Genomic DNA, 20,930 nt, shown 5'->3' on the forward strand with positions numbered 1-20,930 from the left:
TAAGAACAAGCTAGGAAAAAGATTGGGGTGGGAAGATCATTCCACCAGCCAGGAATGGTGAATGAGAATGTTCTGGAAAGTGATTTTGAACCTCTCTGTGATGGTACCACGAGGTGTCACTCACTAGTAGGTCTCCAACTTCTGGAGGCGATGTAGATTCGTAATAGTGAGTGGAAGTAGAGTGCTGCTGAGTCTGTAGCTGTTCTATATGCAAGCATCAATGTCTTGAACTTGATGCAAGCCACAACCGCTAGCTAGTGCAAGGAGATAAAGAGAGGTGTGAAATGGGCTCTTTTGGGTTTGTTGTAGACCAGTTTTGCCACTTTATCTGAATCATTTGTAGAGGTTTGATTGTGCTTAATAGAAAAGTCCAGCCAGAAGAGCATTCCAGTAGTCCACCCTAAAAATGACAAGGGCCTGGACAAGAAATTGTGCAGCATGCTCCGTTAGAAAGGGCCTGATCTTTCTGATATTGCGCAATGCAAACCTCCAAGATCGAGCAGTCTTTGCAATGTGGTATTTAAAGGTCAGCTGGTCATCAAAGATAATATCAAGATTTCTGATTTCTGACTTATTAACATAAATGATCTGAAAATTTCTGAAATGCCCCTCTAAATAAATTTTTCCAAATGCACACTTTGCTCCTAGATGACTGCTCCGACTATTTGTGCCAGTCAGATTTAATGAAAAAAATAATGATTAAAAACAGAATAAATGGATAGTGAATAGTCTAGGGATGAGCCTCTAGATGATCAGTACAACACCTGACCAGAGAACATTAGGGGATGAAGAAGGGGAAGAGGAGAACCAGGTAAGGATTGATAACCAGAAAGCAATCTTAAAAAAATATAGTTAAAGAGTGAGGCTAGGTGAGTTGAATTTTAAGAAATGGGCAAAGCAACAAGCTCCATATAAATGTGGGAGCTATTAGCACAAAATTTACACATACAAGATTACATATAAAGGAAGCTGCAACCATTATTAAAAGCCAGAAGAGGTAAAAATGAAGAACAGATGGGGAGCTGAACATGCCAGCTCTTATTGCTGAGCCAAATGATCTGGCTCCCTATGAAGAGCCAGAATTTCAATCACTATAGCTCTATATTGTAAATCTTACTGTAGGCTCACCAATAAGAAGTGTGAGGGTCACAGTCACACTGCTGGATAAATTCCTAAAATCATTTGGAAGAAATTAGTTGTTTCTTCTGAACTTTATAAACCTTAAGTTGGGACATGCTCCACTTGAAGGGCACAATCCCTTGGCTGTACAGAGAACTGGATGCTTTTTTGCAGTCCATTTAGGCCACAATTAGGCCTCCTCCTCTTGAAACAAAACAAATGTATTTCTCACAGTGCCACCCTGTCCCTTCAAACAGCTTCCTGATTTGTCTCAGATTTTCAGTGTGGCAGTAAATACTGAAAAATGCATTCTAGTATTTGAATAACATTGAAGGTTAACATTTGTTTGAGTAGTCTTCAACTCTTTAGATGCCTTCAGTGAATAATTGGATGGATTTATGGGTTGGAAAGAATTTTTTTTTTTCTGCAGGAATTTTTTATCACCTGAGGAACAAACAATGTGATTTTATCCTTGATCAGCTGTTCTGGTCCATAATTTGAACTGTTTCTGAGGTGATTATGGATCTTATTAACATCTCTGATAATCTGGAATGTGTATACTGAGAAGCAAGCAGCATCTTCCTTTCAACAGTCTCACAAATTGTAGTTTCACTCTTTTTGTCATGGAGAAAATGGCCAAACCCACAAATGAGATTTCTGTCCTTCCCGATCTGCCTGTGATTGTAGAGCTAGATGCTGCTGACATAGGAGTACCTAACTGAATACCTAACTGTATCTGGTCTCAAATATCTGAAAAGGAAAATAAACTCCACCTGCATACTTTCTTCTCACGCAGACTATGCCTCCCAGAGAGAAATTATGCTGATATTAGGAACCGGGAAGTACTGAGGCAATTGAGAAGTGAAGACATTGTCTTGTGACCAAACATCAATTTACCACAGTTTGATGGATAATATAATCTTCCCAACACCCCCTGTTTTCTGGTTTTCACCCTTTGTTGAATGGCCAGTTGGATTAGGTTTATCTGTAAATCTAATCACCAATAAAACATCCTGTGTGGGCAGAGTTTGCCCATTGCACCCTGTACCACACTTCTATTGATATGATGTCAGTTTTGAATTCCTCCCCCTCTGTTTTATGAGCAAAAGCCTGATGTTTGTGATCTAGCTTGATTAGTTCAGAGGTGTTGTCAAGCCTAGGATGGAGCCCATGCCCCCTTACGGACAGCCTCCCAACAGCAGCAGAAATAGGCTGACTGACTCCGCAGACTGCACCACTCCATCCAGTACAGAGAGTCTGGCCAAGGACTTTCCTCCTAGGGTTGAGTCTCAGAAACGTGACTTCCACAGCCATCTCCCTGATCACAGCAGAGGGAACAGAAGAAGACAGCGTACTATATAATTTAGACTAAAAGCGGAGTTCATTCTTGCATTCATTCTTGCATTATTATTATTCTGATGCAATATATGTCATATTTATAACAATGAAAAAAAGGAGCTTATACTTATTTTTAATAAGATGCTGTCCTATAATATGTTTAAACAAACAGGCACAGAATCGTAGATCATTCAGCAATTCAATATAGTCAGAACACTCTCGTTTCATCTGTGTCAGGTTCTTTTAACGATAACCTGAACAGTGCAGTCATGTTGCACCCTTCATTATTAGGGCATGGATTCACATTTCCTCTAGCCAGATGAATATTTGTTAATATAAAATATTGTAACAATTTTGTAAATATTTCACTAAAATATTCATTAATAGCTGATTCCAGTCTCAGTTGGAGGAGTCAGGTGTTGATGCTCTTTCCATTACAACAACAGAGTAAAAAAGACCTCTTTGAATTGGTTTTGTGGATGCAGAACAAGACAAAGAATCGGATAGAGAAAAAATATGCCTGGGAGAAGGAGAGGAATAGTTGGATCTGAAAAAAGAAAACAAAGAAATATCAAGGTATTTATCACTTATTTTTGTATTGTGTATAAATAACAGTAGAGCTATAATAAAAAAATACAATATATGTGTATTTAGTACAAATCCTACAAAAGAGTTATAAAAAAAAAAAAAACTAAAGGTTTGATCCGGATCAAAACCAAGATTGGATTACGTGATCTAATCCGATTATGTAACCCGTTTTTTCTTTTGAAAAACACATTTTTAAGATTTGATCCAATCCATTATCCAAAATCCTACTTGATTACTTTTGAAAAACCGGGCCCAGAAGGGTGGATTCAGCGTGGATTTCATGGCCAAAATGTAATGAAAACTTTAAAAATTTATCAAATAATACTATATTTGGATCATGCAGTATCTTACAAGATATCCTATTTACTCATAAGGTTTTAATTTTATTTGTTCATCCGTCAGGCTACAGTGATTATGTAAGCTTTAACGTTTTCAGCCTTTCAGTATAGGGCTACAGCAAAGTAGAAAGAGTTTTGCCTCATAAAATAATCCCCTCAAACAGCTGTCAAAATTGACCAAAAACAATAAATTTTATTCTGTCACTAATTGATATAGCTATATATTCATCACAATCAAAAAATGTGTTTAATTCAATACATCTATACTTGATACTCGTTATAAATATCCTCAATGTACAGTGTTTGTGTTGTAGGTCTCAGATGAGCGGACTGCTGGAAGAGCATGGGGTGGGGTTTTTCTTGTTTTTAGTTTTTTTTTAAATGTCTGGGTTTTCGTTTCAAATAAAAATAAACTTATATTGACCCCTCATTGGCTATTCTACATGTTGCTCTTTACATATCTATAGTTCTACATTGTGATTTCCTATCCTGTTTGAGCACTCGTTATCCAGCACTGGTTATCCAGATTTGGTGATCCTAAAAAGTTCCTATCCGGATCAGATTGATCCAATCCGATGTTGCTTTAAAAAACTGGCTCCAAAAGTAAACTGGATTACGTGATCACGGATCGCAAAAAAGGATTACTAAATCCGGATCAATTTTATCCAGATTAAACCTTACGAAAAACCGGGACCTGATGTCAATGATTTCTCTTTAGAATTTTGTTACGTGCTGCAACTGTAGTTTCTGGGTCACTTCGGACCACCCAATCTGCGCAGCCCCAGCACTCGCAGAACGTAACCCACGTAAAATACTTACACACGCGCATGCGCACTCAGGTTCCCCAAGCCAAATGCTAATGCTAGCCCACACTGGTTTGCAGCGGCCCTAGATAGCAACATAATAAATTAGCAAATAGCCTTAACTCCGAATTTACTGTTTAATGTGAGTTTTTATTTTACACTTTAGTGCGCTACGGCGGTCAGATTAACGTGCTTTATGTAGTTAATGTTTGATTACTAAGTGAAAGAGGTTAGATTATTTTGGCGCTCGGGCGGACCTGTGCTAGTTTAGCTAAGTTAATGATTCTTACTTTTCAGAAAGTTAAAATATAAACGTTTGGTAATATGTGGAATATTAAGCGATGAAAAAATACATATCCTGACTGATTAAAAGCTTGTCGTAAGTATTTTTTCCCTCATCTACTTAACAGGGTATGTTTATCCAGCTAATCCTATCAACGTTATGTTAGCTGGGTTACGCTAATCCATTTGAATTTAAGAGTTAAACAGCTGTGTGAAATAAACAACAACAAAGAAGTGCCAGCACAAACTTTATTTGTTACTTTTTTGGGGGTTAATTATGATGTGATTGGGTAATAATAATTCGTATTTGTTCTGTTCTGTTTTCACGGTGAGTTGTCATTAGAGAAATGTTTAGATTATGTCGTGTTGAGTTAAATGTACACACCTGAAACTAACTCGGGTTAGGTATACAGTATACTTTTCCACTGTTATTATTATTATTAAAATATGTGTCCGCCTAGTAGAAGTAAAGGTGTTGCAACCAACATTCAAAACACAAACAGGAAAATGTCATCCACAGGACCCCTGTGATCCCTCATTCATGTGTGTCAGCCAGGGTCAATAAAATATCTGATAACTAGATTTTTATGACAAGGCAAGAAAAAAAAAGTTCAGGATGCAAAATGTAATTTGGTGTGACTCCCCAAAACTTGATAAATTAAATATTAAAAACGTTTTAATGCTTAAAAACGTTTGTTTTTAAATAATGATTAATGTGTTGGCACTTAATATTTAATGTTATTTATACCAAATGAGTCATTAAATGAAAACTTTTCTTGAAAGTGGAATGTAAATTCATTCAAAACCATATTAAACTGACAGAAATACCAATTTATGCATTTGGTTATCCAAAGTGACTTACATTGCTTTCTGGTTATACATTCAATTAGTTCATGATCTGACTGGAATTCACAACCATGACTGTGACATTGCATGCTAGTTACAGGAATGCAATCATACTATACATAAAAAACGTTTTCCTTTTCTATATGGGTGGTGTGGACAAGTCTATTGACTGATAAATAGGCAATGCCATTTTATTTTTCATGATACAATGTGGTCTGACTGTGTTAAAATGTAGCACCAGTTTCTACCATTTATTTTTTAATCTTTCAAAAATAATGACAGTATTTATGTCTGTTCACTCAAAAATATAAAGCATTACAATTGTGAAGAGTAATCTGTGAGAACAAGGCAGTAATCGAAATGTCAGTGCCATGTTTTCCACAGTTTATAGAAGTTTGAGATGATTTCAAAGGCTGTTAAAATATTTATATTTTCCTATAATTATATTTTCTTAATCGGTTGTCACCATGGAATGCATGAGTGTGAGAGCAGGATTGCTTTCATGAAAATATTCCAGAAATGTTTCCTTTTCCGAACCATTAAGATTACTCACCTCTTCCTTGGGATGAGGGATGTTTGTAGACATCATGTACAGTCGGACATTTGTATTTCTTTTGCAAAAAAGGCCTCTAACACTAACTTGCTCTATTCTTTTTCTATTGTTTTCTTCTTTTACTGCGTTAAGCTAACTGAGACATGTTGTGTTGATTGCTTCCATTGTCCTCATTTGTGAGTCATTTGGATAAAAGCATCTGCTAAATGACTAAATGTAAATGTAGTTGTAGGTATCATGTACAGGCATCATGTCCTCTGAAGCACCACTTCTCATTTATTTCCTTCAAAATTTCTTCTATTATGGAGATGCTGGTTAGACGTAGTATGTGTTGATGATCAGGTAATGTGTTTTAGGGGGCCATGTTTTAAAGCGTGCCAAATCGAATTCCATCATTTTTTAGCTGATAGTTGGGAGCAGTTTGATTTAAAATGTTGGAAAACATCACACTGCTCCAACAAACACCAACACACTGACCAAGAAACCCAACAACTGCATTTGGCACAGAAACCAGTGCTATACATATAAAAAGTTTCTTATTTGTTTGTTTTTTCCAACATTATAGGATTGCTTCAGCTATCACACCTGTGAGCCATTTCTGCATGTAGAGAATGACTGATTGCTTTGGGCTGGGGAATGAACCAGGAACCCTGGTGGCTGGATCTGGGTAAGAAATGTCATTTCACTTTTTAAAGGCGTCATATATTGCATTGCATTTTACATTGAAAACCATCACAAGTTACCCATTTTCTGCCTTTTTTTGGCCTTGTGTTTTAGACATTTCTTTTTAGGATCAAATCTCCACTTTCAGATTTCAGTGCTAACACCCATTGCTATTCTTACGTAACATAATAAGTAATATCAAACAAGCTATAACAGATAAAGCATTGGTATTAACTTGGTTGCCCATTCTTGTGTGATGCAACATTACTGACTGGTCTAATGGAGCACTAGGGTTGCAACAGGAATTACATTTTCACAATACAGTAACTACCTTTTAAAGTGCTTTATTATGATTGAAACTATTTTTGCTAGATGTATATGTAAAAATAAGAAGGCTCCATACATACCAGTTACTTGAAATTTATTGTCCATAAGTATTTCAAAGTATCAAGTACATGTTTTCAAAATAGAAAATGAGGACCTCTAAATAAGAGAGTGCATAGAGACCCTCTTGACACTATCTCTTAAGAGTCTCTTAAAATAAACATAATTTAGCCTTTTCATCTCATGGCATGGTTAGTTAAGCTGTAGAACAGAATGTGGTACAACCGTATAAAAACATAATGAGATCATATTAATTGAGACTATGCTGTCAAATGCTTTCTGGGATGAAAATGCATGTTGAATTTTGTCTTTGTTCTCTAGGTATCAAATGGTCTGAAGAAGCCATGGGAAGCTGTTTTAGCTGTCCAGATAAAGAATCGATCCCTGACAATCACCAGAGTAAATTTAAGGTCGCTATTTTTCTGCATGCATGTATAAGATTGTGATCTTGTTTGTGGCGGGTGGTCTTTATTTGGTTTGAGCTAGGTTTGGATTGGTTTTGATGTGTTCAGGTGGTGAATGTGGATGATGATGGAAACGAGCTGGGAGCAGGTATCATGGAGCTGATGGAGGATGAGCTGGTCCTGCGCACGCGGAAATGTGATGCTGTCAGGTGGCCTTACCTGTGCCTGCGACGCTATGGCTACGATTCAAATCTCTTCTCGTTTGAGAGTGGCCGTCGCTGCCAGACAGGTCAAGGTAAAGCTTACGTCTCCATCCCATACACTCACAGATCATACTTGAATGTGCATAATTGCAAGTTTATAAGAAATGCATTTTGTAAGATTTGGGAATGATTGGTACTGACATTTACAGTCAGAAATTCATCAGATTGAAGGATTCCCAAATAAGGTCTGATCATAAGCTCTTTGAACAGTTATTAATGTACAACTGTTAACATTTGAACCCATGCTTTCAAAAGGATGAGGTCGAGAGATTTTGCATGCTTTAACAGGTAAGTCTGGCTTGATGTGCTCCAAACAGTTAGCTTCAACACTACAGCGCCTTTCAGGATTAGCAAACATTTGCTTCCCTCATAAGAATCAGATTTATGTTACATGTTTTGTGTTGTGTTTTTGTTTTTTCATCATTGGGTGTATTAACTAGAATCTTGTTTTTTATTGTTCTAATTATATATATAATATGTATATATGTATGTATATATATATATATTATACATACACACACACAGGTGCTGGTCATATAGTTAGAATATAATCAAAATATTTATTTCACTAATTCCATTCAATAAATATATGAGTTGAAAATATATCAGTCTATTTCTTTTCATTTTACTGATTATAACTGACAACTAAGGAAAATCCCAAACTCAGTAGCTCAGAAAATTAGAATATTACAAAGAAAGGATTTTTAGAAATCTTGGCCAACTGAAAAGCATGAACATGTAAAGTATGAGCATGTACAGCACTCAATACTTAGTTGGGGCTCCTTTTGTCTGAATTACTGCAGCAATGCTGCGTGGCATGGAGTCGATCAGTCTGTGGCACTGCTCAGGTGTTATGAGAGCCCAGGTTGCTCTGATAGTGGCCTTCAGCTCTTCTGCATTGTCCAGTCTGGCATATCACATCTTCCTCTTCACAATACCCCATAGATTTTCTATGGGGTTAAGGTCAGGTTTTGCAGGAGTTTGCTGGATAATTAAGAACAGAGATACCATGGTTCTTAAACCAAGGTACTGGTAGTTTTGGCACTGTGTGCAGGTGCCAAGTCCTGTTGGAAAATTAAACTGCATCTCCATTAAGTTGGTCAGCAGCAGGAAGCATGAAGTGCTCTAAATCTTCCTGGTATACAGCTGCTTTGACCTTGGACCTCAGAAAACACAGTGGACCAACACCAGCAGATGACATGGCCCCACAAACCATCACTGACTGTGGAAACTTTACACTGGAGCTCAAGCAACGTGGATTGTGTGCCTCTCCTCTCTTCCTCCAGACTCTGGGACCCTGACTTTTAAAGGAAATGCTAAATTTACTTTTATTAGAGAACATAACTTTGGACCACTCCGCAGCAGTCCAGTCCTTCTTGTCTTTAGATTATTCTGACGCTGTCTGTTGTTCAAGAGTGGCTTGACACAAGGAATGCGAAGCTGAAACCCAAGTCTTGCATACGTCTGTGTGTAGTGGTTCTTGAAGCACTGGCTCCAGCTGCAGTCCACTCTTTGTGAATCTCCCCCATATTTTTGAATGGGTTTTGTTTCATAATCTTCTCCAGGGTGTGGTTATCCCTATTGCTTGTATACTTTTCTTCTACCACATCTTTTCCTTCCCTTCTCCTCTCTATTAATGTGCTTGGACACAGTTCTGTGAACAGCCAGCCTCCTTTGCAATGACCTTTTGTGTCTTGCCCTCCTTGTGCAAGGTGTCAATGGTCATCTTTTGGACAACTGTCAAGTCAGCAGTCTGCCCCATGATTGTGTAGCCTACAGAACTAGACTGACAGACCATTTAAAGGGGGGGGGGTGAAATGCTCATTTTCACTCAATATCCTGTTATATCTTGAGTACCTATAGAGTAGTACTGCATCCTTCATAACTCCAAAAAGTCTTTAGTTTTATTATATTCATAAGAGAAAGATATTCTGTACCGATTTTTCCCAGAAAAACACGACCGGCTGGGGGCTTGACGTGTGGGCGGAGCTAAAGAATCATGAGCGCCAGTAGGCTTTTGCATTGAGAGCATTTGGAAGTTGTGACATTACCGTGAGGAAAAAACCATCATCCCAAACAAACCATGGCTAACAGTCAGATTCAGCGTATATTTATGATCCAGAATCAGATCCCTAGGCTGAAACTGAACGAGAGCAGCAGCAGCAACGACTCGCTCCGAGCGGGGCTTGAACCCGGGTCTCCGGCATGGGAGGCGGACGCACTAACAAGGAGGCAGAGATATTTTAAGCAGTTTTACTCACCGCCTGTGGTTCCAACACACGATCGTGACCCTTTTTCTTTGGGATTGCATCATCCTTAAGAAATAAACGATATGCAAATCCGTCGTCAAACTGGGCCTTGTTTGTAAAACAGGCATCTTCGAAATGGGAACAAAAATACTCCTTCAAACGTACAACTTAATTTTTGAAACTTTTGCCATGTTTAGCATGGGAATCCAACTCTTTAACAGTGTAAAAAACTCAGTATGCATGAAATAGCATTTCACCCCCCCCCCCCCCTTTAAAGACCATTGCATGTGTTTTGAGTTAATGAACTGATTAGACTGTGGCACCAGGTGTCTTCAATATTGAACCTTTTCACTATATTCTAATTTTCTGAGGTACTGAATTTGGGATTTTCCTTAGTTGTCAGTTATAATCATCAAAATTAAAAGAAAAAAAAAACATTTGAAATATATCAGTCTGTGTGTAATGAATTAATATAATATACAAGTTTTGCTTTTTGAATGGAATTAGTGAAATACATTTTTTGATGATATTCTAATTCTATGAACAGCACCTGTGTGTAACACACACACAAACACAAATATATATAACAATAGTAATATATTTATTATTATTTGGCACCGTTTACAATAGTTAGCGACGCGTCCACTTTTGTTAGAGTAGAGCAACAAATGTTTTTATTAACCGTTTGTGTTGACGTTCTACAGGGATATTTGCCTTCAAGTGTTCACGTGCCGAGGAGATCTTCAACATGCTGCAAGACATCATGCATAATAACAGCATCAGCGTAGTAGAGGAGCCTGTGTTTGAGCCCACTCTCGCACAAGCTGAACCAGACCTTCCCCTCACACCGCACACACCAACCAGTATGTCTGCACTTCATTACATCAAGCTTTGATAAAAACTGTGAACAGAAACCTGTGAGTAAGTTGCGCTCCACCAAATAAGTAAGGGATAATGTACATTCAGCCGGTTGTTATCGCAGAATAACCCCCGACAGGATGATCAGGGCCCCTACATACAAAACCCCCCTACTAGGGGTCTTGTATCAACCTGAAGTAAGTTATTCAGAGATAACAACCGGCCTGATGTATGCTTCGGTAGGGAACTTTTGACGATATTAGCGGTTAATAAACAGAACTGCTTGCGTCTTGCGGAAGAACATCGTAGCCGGAACTACTTCTCTCTGTTTATGTCTATGAAGAATCACAAAGGTACTGGGTTACTCCGCAGCGGTACCCCCGAAGCAATCTAAAATAGTCCGAATATAAACACTTATTATAGGTGCACCCTAGTGATTCAGGACAAGCCAAAAACACGATTTGGAAAATGGATTCATGGTGTACTCACTTATTATATACATTTTTCTACATTTTGAACACAAACAAAGTTACGGACCGCAGCTCTGATTGGTTGTTTTTTACCGGGAGCGATGTATTTCTGCAAATGGCAATAGGACCACTGGGAGGAGCCAGAGGAGCTTGATTTTTTCACTCATATTCTACTGTCAGGACATAATGACAGGTTTAACAAATATGTAAAAAATATTTTTTTTACAAAAGTTCCCTACAGCACCTTTACGGGGAACAGTGCAGTCAAACCACTTATTACACATTTCACCGCATAATTAAGGTGATAAAATATATTGATTTAAGACAAAAATATTTTAAAATCTTACCAGTTTGTTAGTTAATTCTTATAATCCATTACAGTGTACAAAATAGTTGCAATATGGCAGCAGTTGCGTTTGTATGAATCAATACCAGCCCATCCAATATATCATTTTGGCAATATTATCGGAAGATATGAACCGGTTGCAGATATATCGGTATCGAGAAATATGGTGCCGATATGCTGTTAATATAAACATTTTTAACATATAATGCAGATAAAATGCTTGAAATGGTGTAATTACTTGGTTTGCTTCATTGTTAGCTACTGGAGACCTAGATGAAGCGCTTTAAAGCTTAAAGGCTGATTTATACTTCTGCATTGAACCTACGGCGTAGCCTACGCAAAGACGCACATCATAAACCATAGCCCGATGTGCACTTCTCCAAAAATCTAACGGCGCGTTAATTCTATGTGGACCACGAGTGCTGTGATTGGTCTCCTAAAATCCCTCCCTCCGTACGTATTTGTGTGTTTATGTGCACTTTAATATATTTTTATGTTACATATTATATAAAATAAAAAAAAGTAAATAACAAATGTCTTACCATTTATTATACTAAATAGGATTATACAACAGTAGTTGTCCGTGAAAAACAATGTTGATCCGCCGTGGTACAAGTCATTGTGGAGATGGAAAGAATGGCATCTTCTCCTGTTCCGTTAAAGTGTACTTTAGAAGTTTAAAATTATGATTTAATTATTTGATATTATTGCTGCCGTCACGGATATAATGCATCTTCGACGAGCAACTTCTTCTTTAAAATGAGACCACTCCCTCGATGATAGCCCCTGGGTTATGTCACTTTGTTTCATAATTACAGTGTATAGGTTTTTCTTTGACTGGTCAGTGACAGCATGCTCCATAGGTGGAGTACATTGTGACATCTGAGGGGCACTTTGTAACTTACCATATGACAGCTTAAAATCTTATCTGATCGAAAGAAAAAAATATACAAGACAAACTAAAATATTTTGTAAAATAAAATATTTTTTGTTAAAATATTGCCGTTTTTTTATTAGTTAAAAATTATTATTTTGGAGTTTGACCATGAACGTATTGCATTCATGCTTGGGACGGCCCACATAAATGAATAAAAAAGCTTTACATGTCTTGAAATGATAATTTCTTAACATTAGATATTTACTGTCAGTCTTTATTCACCTGTGTCTCGTTGTTTCTCATTAAAATTAAGGTAAATTGTATAAATTACATTGCTAATGTCGTATTATAGCACATTGGAGATTCAATTAATAGCAGATTTGTCTCATTTTAAATGAATAATAAAAACTGAGATGAAAAATCTTCTTAAGACAGAATTTATATATTACTATGGTAAAATACATGTGCGTGAAAACCAGCCATGCATTGCTTTGCCCCGTGCTCCCCTATATTATGTCACACTTCTCTAGAAAGTTAAATCTGTGTGTGAAGACAGTAGCACAAATACGTGAATAAATGTACCGAAGTGAAATTTTTTTGAAACTTTTTTTGAACTACCTAATATTGGTATCGGCCCCGAAAAACCGTCAGGCACTAGTTTTTACTGGTTGTTATCGAGGGTTAACATACCTCGGAATGTCGCGACTGGCCAGATTTTATTTTAGCTGAACTTTTCTGTAACTTACTAGGTATCTAGCATCTCATGAAACATCTGTAGATAATATTTCCCACTCCCAAAAATATAAAGCAGTACATTTTATTTATTTTAAAGTGAATGAAGCCTGTTTTTAAGATCTTCCAGTAAACAGTGTAAATGTACAAATCTAGTTATTACCGCAACATGCGAAATTGTGTAAATTGAAAAAAAAAAAATCAAAATGAAGTATGCTATGATATTTTTTGGCATTTTCATTCATTTATAGTTATTTAAATGCATAATCTTTGTAAGACAGTAATGAAAATCTTTTTTTCTTTGTTTTAGCTCCTGGAAACCTCCTCCCTACTTTACCAAATGGCAGCTTACGGTATCCCTCATTGGGGGATGCGTCCTCTCACCCCTCTAGTCGGCATCCGTCAGTCGGGAGCACGTGCCTTCCATCATTGGGCGAGGAGTCCACGCACCCTCTCCTAGCTGCGGAAGAGGCTGTGAGGGTACGTGAAAATGTAATCAGTTTCAAATCCCATTCACATTGATGGTGATTAAGGTGGTTTTCACACATTTCTGAAGAGTACAAATGTTCCTAGCACCCGCTCAAGCGTATCAGACTCAAGTCCTGAATCCTTGTGCATCTCTCACATACACATGAATCTCACAGTTCCAGTGCAGAAAACTCAGACCCTCTCCTACCATAGTTAAAAAAAACTTCTGTGATATGTGGTATGCTACTCCATTTTCATGTTTCCGTTTCTGATTAAACTGTTAGTGTGAAAGCCGGAAACTACAGGCAGTTGGTTATTGTTCCTGAAATTCTGTGTAGGAGCATCCCTAAATATATGGCATGTCACCACTTAAGTGAATTAGTCACTAAAGCATGTATTGTGTCTCCTCAGGGTCACACATATGTGAACACCTCTGGTCTGCTGGAGCAGCACAGCCCAAATGTTTTAGAGGTACCTGCAGAACTGAATGTCTCATTAGTGGATGGAGAGGAAGAGGCCCCTCAAGAGGCCCCTGATCCTGGCCCTCGAGTGCAGCTGGAGCCTGAAGGTGCTCGCTTCGTGTTGGGGCCAACTCCCGTGCAGAGACAGAGGCAGAGAGAGGCAAATTTGTCTGGTGCAGAGGGCGGGGCAAGTAACTCAGCCCAGAACTCAAATGGAAGTGTTATTTCACACCCTAAAAACATTAGTGGAACAGATGCGATTGACAGCAGTAGATCCGAGGAAACCTCTCCTGGAGTCTCAGTCATTCCAGAGAACTTGAACGGTTCGCTCTCAGCACTCTCCCGGCGCCGGGCCCGGCCGCCCCCTCTCACTCCTGATGCCAACGTCAACAACTCAGCCCAGCGAAGAACGGCTTTGCTGGACTACGAGAACCTCCCTGCCCTACCTCCTCTGCGAGAGCACCCGAAGGGCGGCTCCGAAGACGAGGACGGGGAAGAGGTTGTGGCCCTTCAGTCACAGCCCATCAATGGTTTCCACAACCATCGGCAGTACAGCCCTGACCCCACTCACTACTACATCAACACAGAGAACGTGACCGCCCCAATCAGCGCTAACAAGGTGGAGTCGGCCCGCTGGCGGGACCGCGCCGCACCAACCTTCTTTAACTTTGATTTCCGCCGCCCCTGTTTTGAGTCTCACAGACTGAACTACATTGAAGTGGAGACAGAGACCGAGAACTCTAGCAACCCTCAGACCCCAAAGACGCCCACGTCACCGCTTCCCCAGACACCCACCCGCAGGACAGAGCTGTACGCGGTCATTGACGTGGAGCGCACGGCTGCCATGTCAAGCCTGCAGAAAGCACTGCCCCGTTACGATGGTACCTCCAGGAAAACCCGCCATAACAGTGTTGACCTACCCATGTGACCTGTCACTGGTGCTGCCTGAAGGCACTCCTAAAACTTTACAAATTCATTCCAAAGGCAGGTGGACTTAATATCACAGAGGTTTTTTTGTTTGTAACACTTGTTTCATGTAGATAAAGAGTGTCGCTCTGTCTCATGTTGGCTTGAGAAGATTAACAGAGGAACTCGTCATATACCTTCATTTTATTCCTATGGTAATATACTACTACTTTTCTTACACTCGTTTTTCAGTGCCTGTTTATTTTTGTTTATTATGTTAATAACAAGATTGGACATCATTCCACAGGTCCATTCCATACGGTACAAATCAGTATTACTGATCACGTTTATTAGTTTTTTGCCTTTATTTACCCTTTATCAATTGACTAAGTTGTTTTAAAACCTGTACCTAAAGATATCTTCACACACTACATTTTGAATTTTTGGCTACATATAATAGATTTCAATACGTGGCACAATAAAAGTCTATTTTGTTTCATTGAGGTTTTCAGTTCTAAAAATGTGCACCATGATACATACACTATGACCCCTTAGCACTTGCTATAAACATGGAACTGGATTGCATTTCCATCTTTTGTCCGATGTGTCTCTAGTGTCATCAGACGGAGATCCTATAACAGTTATCCACAGAAATGGAAAACACTACATGTGTGTTATATGAGAAGTTCTGTTAATCAAAAGTTGTCTGATTTCATCTATTTTTACACTGACAGAAAAGATCTAAATGTTTCTGTGATTATGACAGATGACAAAGGCATCTTCAGCCTTATTGAGTGTGAGAGATTGTGGTTCATCTAGACCATTTAATTTGTCTAGTAGTAGCATTTTGTTACTGATATAGAATCGTACAGGTTACCAACACAGCGATGATAAAATTGGGCTAATAAGATTTTCTTTTCAGTATCTAAACCATTGAGCTGCGTTTTTGACCACAAAAAAAAAGTGTAATGGATGATGATTATTAATTTACTATTTACTGGTAAGTACGTCAAAATGCTTAATGTTTTATAAGAAAGCAATGTTAAGCAAGATTTTTTTTAGAATATCGCATGTATTTTGCTTATTGTTGCCCATGCATATGAAAATCACCACTACTCACAACTGAAGTTACACCACACAGTCAGTGAATATTGTGTTCTTCAATTTTTTTATTTATTATTATTATTTAATGGCTCAGTGCTGAAGATATAAATATTTTACATTTTTGTGAGCAGCAGTGGCAACTGCTTTGGATTAAAGTAATCATCAAATTATTAAACAGCACAATTACAGGACATTTAATTTATATTATAGGGCTGGTAGCATGACAAATTTAATGTTAATAAACTTCTAATCACATATAGAAATAAAATAAGCAAGCATGAGTTGGTTTGCCAGAATGAAATAAGTACAAAATGTCATAGTTGATGAAATTATCTTTGATAAAACATCTCTGATTGCAACCTAGCTAACTCAAATTATGGGAATGAGTCTTCGAGTTCTCATTTCTTATTTGGGCGTCCTCGTGTCCTTTCCTTGCTTCCTTTGACGTCTCACTGTTTTCTCTGGTCCTGTGGAAAACAAAGTTTTGGAAATAAGTATGTTATCATTAGTCAATCATTCAGGTAGTTTACATGAACAAAAACCAATTTCAAAAAAGCAAGTGCTGGGTCCATGCATTCTGTGAATGTACAGGGGATTGAAAAGAAAGGAATGCAATGGCTTTAAACTGATAAACTATCCCTGTGAATGTGTAAAAACCCTTTCACACCAAAATTTAAATGAATACGCCTCGGGCTGAAGAAAATGTAAATTCAAAAAGCACAAACCCCTTTCAGCATGGCTGCCATTCTGTAATGCTTACAAACAAAGACACGGGAGTAAATAAATACTGCTTCCTTCAGCAATTAAAAAAATGAAACACAAATATTATGATTATCTAAACTAGAGTAAATTTTTGCTAATTAGTATGGTTGAATTAAATCATTGAAGGCCAGCAGCGGAGACACTGGTAATAAAACCACATTAAATACATAATAATATTTGTGTTATTTAACATTTAATTATTGCAGGTTTGTCATACAAACTGAATGATGCAATGGGCGTGTTTTCTATTCCAATGACACCACAAAACAGAAAATGTGCAGTGATAGCCTGATTAACAGACTCCTGATCAGATGGAGATGACTGAAGAAACTCATTTGTCAAACTTAAGCAAGTCTGGCAGGAAGCGGCTATCCACTTATAAAGTGAAATAAATATTATTTTGCTTGCTTTTAAGTTAATACCATGTATGCTTTAATATTAAGATATTTGAATATGTGATTATCACCTAAAATCCTCAAAACAAAGTACATAAATGTACGAAAAGGACGAAAAATGAGCAAAAGGTGTGAGAAGTAAATTCATGAACCTAATGTTTGCAACCAATCACAAAGGTTAACACACGGTGAAGAGAAGATGTGCGATAAGAAGAAAGCAGTGTAGGAAACAGCAGACGGATACCCAGCAAATTGGACATGAATCAGAGATTGATACTACTAACATTAAAGAGGTGTGTGAGCTTGCAAGCACGATGTCAGACACTGTAATATGCTCTAGTCCCCTCCCTGCTTACCGTGATGACGAGATGCATAGCAGATTGTCATCACTCAATGGCTGGATGTCTAAGTGGTTCCCACAGAATAACATAGTTTTCATAGACAAGCTTTTGGGGCAGACCTGACCTGTTAAAAAGAGATGGTCTTCATCCCTCCTGGGGTGGCACCACTCTTCTCTCTAGAAATATGCCAGATAGTCTTAGTGTTTATACCTGACTAATTGGGGCCCTGGTCAGGAAGCAGACAGACTGGCTAAACCGACCATCTGCTAGCTGCCTCCTGTCACAGAGGTCAGTTAATTCTCAGCACATAGAGACTCTTTCACCTAGATATCACACTATAGAGACTGTGTCTGTTCCCCGAACTAGAAAATACAAAAAACGTCCAAATCAAGTTAAGATTAACAATTTAATTGAGGTTCAACAAATAAAAAACAGATGCAATATGGATAAACAAATGATAAAGCTTGGCTTATTGAGTATCAGATCCCTTTCTACAAAAACACTTTTTGTAAATAATATGATCACTGATCATAATATACATGTGCTCTGTTTGACAGAAACCTGGCTAAATTATTTTAAATGAGTCCACCCCCCAAGATTACTGTTATAAATATGAGCCGCGTCTAAGAGGCAAAGGGGGAGGAGTTGCTTCAATTTATAACAACGTTTTCAAGATTTCTCAGAGGGCAGGCTTCAAGTATAACTCGTTTGAAGTAATGGTAACATTATCCAGAGAAACAAATGTTAATGATAAATATAACCGCAGGTATTTATTCAATACAGTGGCTAAATTAACGAAAAATAAAGCCTCAACAAGTGTTGACATTTCCCAACACCAGAGCAGTAATGACTTTATGAACTACTTTACTTCTAAAATCGATACTATTAGAGATAAAATTGCAACCATTCAGCCGTCAGCTACAGTATCACATCAGACAGTGCACTATAGACCCCCTGAGGAACAGTTCCACTCATTCTCTACTATAGGAGAGGAAGAATTGTATAAACTTGTTAAATCATCTAAACCAACAACATGTATGTTAGACCCTATTCCATCTAAGCTCCTAAAAGAGGTGCTTCCAGAAGTCATAGATCCTCTTCTGACTATTATTAATTCCTCATTGTCATTAGGATATGTCCCTAAAACCTTCAAACTGGCTGTTATTAAGCATCTCATCAAAAAACCACAACTTGACCCCAAAGAACTAGTTAATTATAGACCAATCTCGAATCTCCCTTTTCTGTCCAAGATACTAGAAAAGGTGGTATCCTCACAATTATATTCCTTCTTAGAGAAAAATGGTATATGTGAGGATTTCCAGTCAGGATTTAGACCGTATCATAGTACTGAGACTGCTCTCCTTAGAGTTACAAATGATCTGCTCTTATCATCTGATCGTGAGTGTAGTAGGGCCGCTACTCTTCACGCTTTATATGTTACCCTTGGGAGATATCATCAGGAAACATGGTGTTAGCTTTCACTGTTATGCTGATGATACTCAGCTCTATATTTCTTTGCGGCCCGGTGAAACACACCAATTTGAAAAACTAATGGAATGCATAGTCGATATAAAAAACTGGATGACGAGTAATTTCTTACTGCTTAATTCTGAAAAAACAGAGGTGTTAATTATAGGACCTAAAAACTCTGCTTGTAATAACCTAGAACACTAAGACTTGATGGTTGCTCTGTCAATTCTTCGTCATCAGTTAGGAACCTAGGTGTGCTATTTGATCGCAATCTTTCCTTAGAAAGCCACGTTTCTAGCATTTGTAAAACTGCATTTTTCCATCTCAAAAATATATCTAAATTACGGCCTATGCTCTCAATGTCAAATGCAGAAATGTTAATCCATGCATTTATGACCTCAAGGTTAGATTATTATAATGCTTTATTGGGTGGTTGTTCTGCACGCTTAGTAAACAAACTACAGCTAGTCCAAAATGCAGCAGCATGAGTTCTTACTAGAACCAGGAAGTATGACCATATTAGCCCGGTCCTGTCCACACTGCACTGGCTCCCTATCAAACATGGTATAGATTTTAAAATATTGCTTATTACTTATAAAGCCCTGAATGGTTTTGCACCTCAGTATTTGAATGAGCTCCTTTTACATTAGTCAAGTCAACCTTTATTTATATAGCACATTTAAAAACAACAGAGGTTGATCCAAAGTGCTTTACAAATGAATAAAAATTTAAAAAAGTAAAACAACACATAATTCTATCAACATCAACACATAATTTATAATCTATTCAAAGGCTACAGAGAACAGATATGTCTTCAAGGACGACTTAAAAATGGCTAAAGATGAAGATGACCTCACATAGAGAGGAAGACTATTCCACAATTTCGGACCCCTCACCGAAAAAGCGTGGTCATCCTTAGATTTATAGCGGCAGCGAGGAACCGTCAGTAACAGTTGGTCAGAGGACCTTAGTGCTCTAGTCTGAGAGTAAGGATGTAAAAGATCACTGATGTACTTGGGAGCGTACATTATAATCCTCTATGTACGCTACGTTCTCAAAACTCAGGCAATTTGATAATACCTAGAATATCAAAATCAACTGCAGGCGGCAGATCCTTTTCCTATTTGGCGCCTAAACTCTGGAATAACCTACCTAACATTGTTCGGGAGGCAAACACACTCTTGCAGTTTAAATCTAGATAAAGACCCTTCTCTTTAACCTGGCTTACACATAACATACTAATATGCTTTTAATATCCAAATCCGTTAAAGGATTTTTAGGCTGCATTAATTACGCTAATATAAGTCTGTTTCTCTCTTATTCCGAAGTCACCGTATCCACCAGATCCAGTCTGTATCCAGATCATAGGGTCACTGCAGTCGCCCGGATCCAGTACGTATCCAGACCAGATGGTGGATCAGCACCTAGAAAGGACCTCTACTGTCCTGAAAGACAGCGGAGACCAGGACAACTAGAGCCCCAGATACAGATCCCCTGTAAAGACCTTGTCTCAGAGGACCGCCAGGACAAGACCACAGGAAACAGATGATTCTTCTGCACAATCTGACTTTGCTGCAGTCTGGAATTGAACTACTGGTTTCGTCTGGTCAGAGGAGAACTAGCCCCCCAACTGAGCCTGGTTTCTCCCATGGTTTTTTTCTCCATTCTGTCACCGATGGAGTTTCGGTTCGGTGTCACCTCTGGCTTGCTTAGTTGGGGTCACTTCATCTACAGCGATATCGTTGACTTGATTGAAAGTAAATGCACAGACACTATTTAACTGAACAGAGATGACATCTACTATTACAACTTGCATCAACTTAAATATCAGAACTGGATCAGGAGACAACGTGGAAACCTTGGTAAGCTTGGAAAAGTTTATAGATCACTACTTCAACAATTTGACCATC

General features: G+C 38.2%; 1 protein-coding gene across 2 annotated transcripts; it reads left to right on the forward strand.

The window, feature by feature from the left end:
* The first annotated feature begins 4,220 nt into the window (after window positions 1-4,220).
* On the forward strand, window positions 4,221-15,447 carry frs2b (fibroblast growth factor receptor substrate 2b). Of its 2 annotated transcripts, none has more exons than XM_052544499.1 (7): window positions 4,221-4,565; window positions 6,433-6,534; window positions 7,236-7,324; window positions 7,427-7,613; window positions 10,535-10,693; window positions 13,424-13,593; window positions 13,993-15,447. In XM_052544499.1, the coding sequence occupies exons 2-7, from the start codon at window positions 6,504-6,506 to the stop codon at window positions 14,968-14,970; spliced, it is 1,614 nt and encodes a 537-aa protein (XP_052400459.1). In that variant the 5' UTR covers window positions 4,221-4,565; window positions 6,433-6,503; the 3' UTR covers window positions 14,971-15,447. The 2 variants fall into 2 exon arrangements, with proteins under 2 accessions (XP_052400459.1, XP_052400460.1); XM_052544500.1 differs by having other exon boundaries at window positions 4,257-4,328.
* Window positions 15,448-20,930: the final 5,483 nt, after the last annotated feature.

This window comes from Carassius gibelio, chromosome A25 (assembly GCF_023724105.1).
Source record: "Carassius gibelio isolate Cgi1373 ecotype wild population from Czech Republic chromosome A25, carGib1.2-hapl.c, whole genome shotgun sequence".
NCBI lineage: Eukaryota > Metazoa > Chordata > Actinopteri > Cypriniformes > Cyprinidae > Carassius > Carassius gibelio.